The sequence below is a fragment of the Cyprinodon variegatus genome, unplaced genomic scaffold, assembly GCF_000732505.1.
Source record: "Cyprinodon variegatus isolate N-32 unplaced genomic scaffold, C_variegatus-1.0 Scaffold422, whole genome shotgun sequence".
In the NCBI taxonomy this organism is placed as follows: domain Eukaryota; kingdom Metazoa; phylum Chordata; class Actinopteri; order Cyprinodontiformes; family Cyprinodontidae; genus Cyprinodon; species Cyprinodon variegatus.
Window position 1 is genome coordinate 694,277 of NW_015150875.1, and position 4,337 is coordinate 698,613.

Genomic DNA, 4,337 nt, shown 5'->3' on the forward strand with positions numbered 1-4,337 from the left:
GTTCTTCCTTTGCAACTGATAAAATAGCAAGATGGTGGAGCGTCTTGTCCCATTGTGCACCTCAGCCAAGTGTGGAGCCTTCTCAACACACTGAATGACCTTTCACAACTACAGCTGTAGACTGGGATTGTGAGGGAGATCTGGATGACCTGCGTTAGTGTAGGGAACATGATGTTATCAAGCAAGTTGAAAACACACTGCATATCCTTGATGACAAGGCTTTCTTTTTTAACCAGGAAAAGCTCAAACCATTTTGAATTAAATGAATAAAAATGAAATAAAGTTTTTTTTTTTTACTCCAAATTTGTCCTGGGGATGGTGGGACAACTTCACTTGTTTAGGACCATCATGCTTTCCCCCTAAGTAACTAATGTCTTCTTCTTGTTTGTGGAAGCTGGTTGTTGTTCCCTCATCACCTTCATGGTCCTGTCTCTCCTGTCTCTCACCTGTCTCTTGCCTGTCAGTCTCGCCTCCCTTTCCTACTCCAGCACCTTCATTCTCATTCTCTACAGCAAACATTAAAAAAACGTCAATTTATAATTATGTAAATATGTATCATATTGCTTATAACGTCCCTAATGTAACTGCTTAGCTTAAATCACTAATTCATTACGGGACCTTACCTCCCTCTCTCTCATCTTGTTTTACTGCTTCCCTGTCTCTGCTTCGTGTGAGGAATTTCCTGATATTCATCTACAAACCAATGCAGTAATTTTCAGTTAGTAGCCTATAAATCATGTGGTCTCACTGGGAAAATAATAAAATCGACAGGTAAGAAACGTTACCAAACAACGTTTCTTACCTGTCAATAAAAAATAAATAAATAATGCGTCGCGGCCGCACAGTGTCCCATCCAACTCAGTTGAGAGCAGCGCGTTAGTTTACCTGCAGTTCATGCAGTGACATGCGCTGACGTGGGGGCGCTAATACATCCTCAATTTGGAGTTAACAACACACTTGCTACGCATTTGAGTAGAAATATACGTCTCCTCACGTTGGAATTATCTAAATTCATGCATTAAAAAAATGTAATACTTTTGCAAATATTCATGAGATTTATACTGGGGCACAGCTCATTTATACTGGGGCACGTGCCCCAGTAAATGGGGTCTAGCGACGCCGATCTCTTAATGTACTTACGGTACATAACTTTTTGTTTTATTGTAACATTAAGCTGCTGTGGGATAGACTAGCTACCTGTCCAGGGTGTGCCCCACCTTTCGTCGTTAACAGGTGGAGATAGGCACCAGCACCCCTCGCGACCCCAGCAGCATGACAGAAAATGGATGGATGGATGGATGTAACATTAAGGCGGTAGTTAGTCATTCTTAAAGATGGCATTATGTGTAAAAATCTAAACATTACTATAGTAAGTAGACTTGTTCATTGCAAATATATCCTCACAAAGCTGCCTAAAAGGTCAATCAGAGCTGTCGTCATTCCAAGTGATGCTGCTCATGTCCTCACTCAATGTGGAGCATATTACCCCAGTCCTTAAGTCATTATGCTTACCAATATCTCAGAGAATATTGTCAGAAAACAGCGACAGAGGGACTCAGTATTCAAGGTGAGACAGGCAGTGGGAAAGTTCAAAGCGTTTATTTCAATAAATCATAAACATAAGAGAAGCTTATATCGCTTTAAATGTTAAATACAAAACTTGTTTGTTTAGAGTGGACTTTACTTGTGCTATTTTTCATACTATTCTTCTTTGTTTAATTTGCAATGTATTTCTGTGTGTTGATCTATTATGCACAGCAATTTGAATTTTCTTGCTGAATGAGCCTGCCTAGCTTTCATATAAATTGATACCTAAATTGATTCATTTCTAACCAAGTATTTATTCTACTCACTTGTTTTGGCTGATATACCAACAGGCTTGCTTGTTGTTCCATTTCTTAGTTGTGTAGAAACAAGGATGGTATAATAGGCCCCAGGCAACAGGTTGTTGAACGTCACACTGTTGGTGTCTGTTTTCAACTCTTCCACAAGTTCACCTTCACAGCTACAGGTCGCTTTGAATGACTCCATTTCACAACTGGGGGTGTCCCATTCCAGACAGAGTGACTTATTGCTGGCATTTGTGACTTTTATGCCTGCTGGAGGAACAGGCTCTGTAAAACAAACAAAAACAAAATGGACAATGTGGTAGAAACAGGGGTATCACATAGAGTTTGTATTTTGAGAAAATTGTTTCTTTATAGATAACAAAAGCAAATTATTTTTTAGATATTTACGTCTACTTTGATTGTGGTGATATGAAAATGAATAGCTGTTCAACACTTTAGATTACATTCACAGGACCCTCTGTTCACTATGATTCATCACATCTCTAAGGCATACATACCTGTAACTACAGACAGAGTGGTGATTTCCCTTTTTTCTACTATCCTTGTGATATGAAACATATACTGTGTCCCAGGAATCAACCCTACAACATCAGCGGTGTTGCAGTTTTTAATCTTCAAGCTCCCTGAGTGCGTGTCACTGGTGTATTCTATTTGAAGTTTATGTTTATCTGGGGAAACACTTGGCTCAACACCAAAAGAAACCGTGTTAGGGCCAACACAGTGAACAGTCACTTTTGCTGGTGGAGGAACATCTGGCAGAAGAAAAAAAAACATTTAGATGAATTACAATTTGAAAATAAAATAAATTCATGAAGGCTACAGTTTGAAACTTTCTTTAATATATACATACTGTCAGTTGGCAAAGGGATAGAGTTCCCTTCTGGATTACAGTCAGGTTCTATAAAAGCAACCGCTGCATCAAAGAACTGCAAAGTAAATTAGAAAATAATTATTTATTTTAATGAGTAACCAGATAATAAAACATAAGCATAGAGTCAAACAATTACCCATCCCCCCACTAAAACAGGTACAGTGACTCAGAGTTTCATTTCCTGGAAATAAACATTAAGTTTCCCATGCCCAAGTTCTTACTTTTCTGTTGAAGCAGTATGGAAAAAAAGTTATATATTGCAAATAAACTGTTAAATGAAGTGGGAAAACAACTGCTTCCCTATTATTAAAAACACCTTTCTCATACTTTTAACCTAATCAACCTGAAACTAGGTCAGATGTTGTTCTGGCTTTGTTTAAGGCACAGTGAGTTTTAGTTAAAAGGTTTTGCCATGGCAGAATGACGAAGTCAGGAGCTTCGCTGTGACCATACGTTTGGCTCTCATTTCCACGTAGATCTTTGAATCTGCACCAAAATGGCTAGGATTGATCATAGTCCAACCTCACACAGGAATGCAGCCCAATATTACGTGGCTGCATTTCTCTACAGCACTCCCTTTTAAAGTATTTTAATTATTTGTTAAAAAAGAAATAGAAATAAAACCGAACCAATTTTTCACTCACAACTTTATGATGCAGAAAAAAACAGCTTTGTATTTTAAATAATATTTTTGTATTTTAAAATTAATGTTAAATATAAACTTTTTAATGTACATTTCTAAAAAGAAAATCACATTATTTTGAGTAAACCACTTGTATCTTTGTTGACTGTTTCAAACACACATACTTCCAAAGATCTTTGCTTACTTCAAAGTTAGATGTAATCATGTAATCATAAACTCAGATTTATTGTGGCCAAACATAATCTCAAACAGAAAATAAATATATTTTATGAAGCAAGAATTTCAATCAAAACAAGGATTTTACTTAGGTTAGATTATTGTAACCTATAACACCTACATCAAAATCTAAACAATAGTTTCATCTTCAATTAATTTTAAAAAACTTTATAAATCCAAATAGTATAAAAAACATATCCTTATACTGTGCATAGGTTCATTAAATTATATTCTCTTAACTTGGTTGTAATCCTTGCTTACCATTTCCTCCTCAGGGTTATCCATTGTTGAAATTCAGCTCATCAATACACCCTCAAACGATTGATCAGTCATCTTCTAAGAAAAAGTAGTAGAAATAAAAAAAATTAAGACAGAATTTCATGAGGTAGTAAATCACAGAAATGTATAAATAAATGTTTAGTTTGATGAAAATGAAGCTGTGATCAAATAACACAGAACAGTTGACCTACCTTGTGAATTCCTTCCTAAAGGTTTGAAAACTCTAGTAGAAATAAGGGGAAAATGGAGCACTCCTTTCTTTTGCAAACACGAGAGCTATACTTCAGCTTCACTTTTTATTCTGGTGGGTGGAGTCTTTAGTCACTTTCATTTCCCAAGAAAAGTACAGATTGCTGGGCTGAGAGAAAACAAAACCTAACTTACTATCTACAGATCCAAAAAGTAAAAATTTAATTTTTAAAACTGTTCTGTTAGACATTACATTTTTGAGCAAAACATAACACACAGTTGTGCTCAT

General features: G+C 36.2%; 1 protein-coding gene across 1 annotated transcript in view; it reads right to left on the reverse strand.

The window, feature by feature from the left end:
- The window catches only part of LOC107093376 (up-regulator of cell proliferation-like), a 9,946-nt gene extending 9,253 nt beyond the window's left edge, over window positions 1–693 (reverse strand). The window contains exons 1-2 of the mRNA XM_015388399.1: window positions 624–693; window positions 447–506 (exon numbers count right to left, since the gene is read on the reverse strand). Of these exons, the coding sequence (XP_015243885.1) occupies window positions 447–506; window positions 624–693 (130 nt within the window). The remainder of the gene's footprint in view (window positions 1–446; window positions 507–623) is intronic.
- Between the last annotated feature and the right edge of the window lie 3,644 nt (window positions 694–4,337).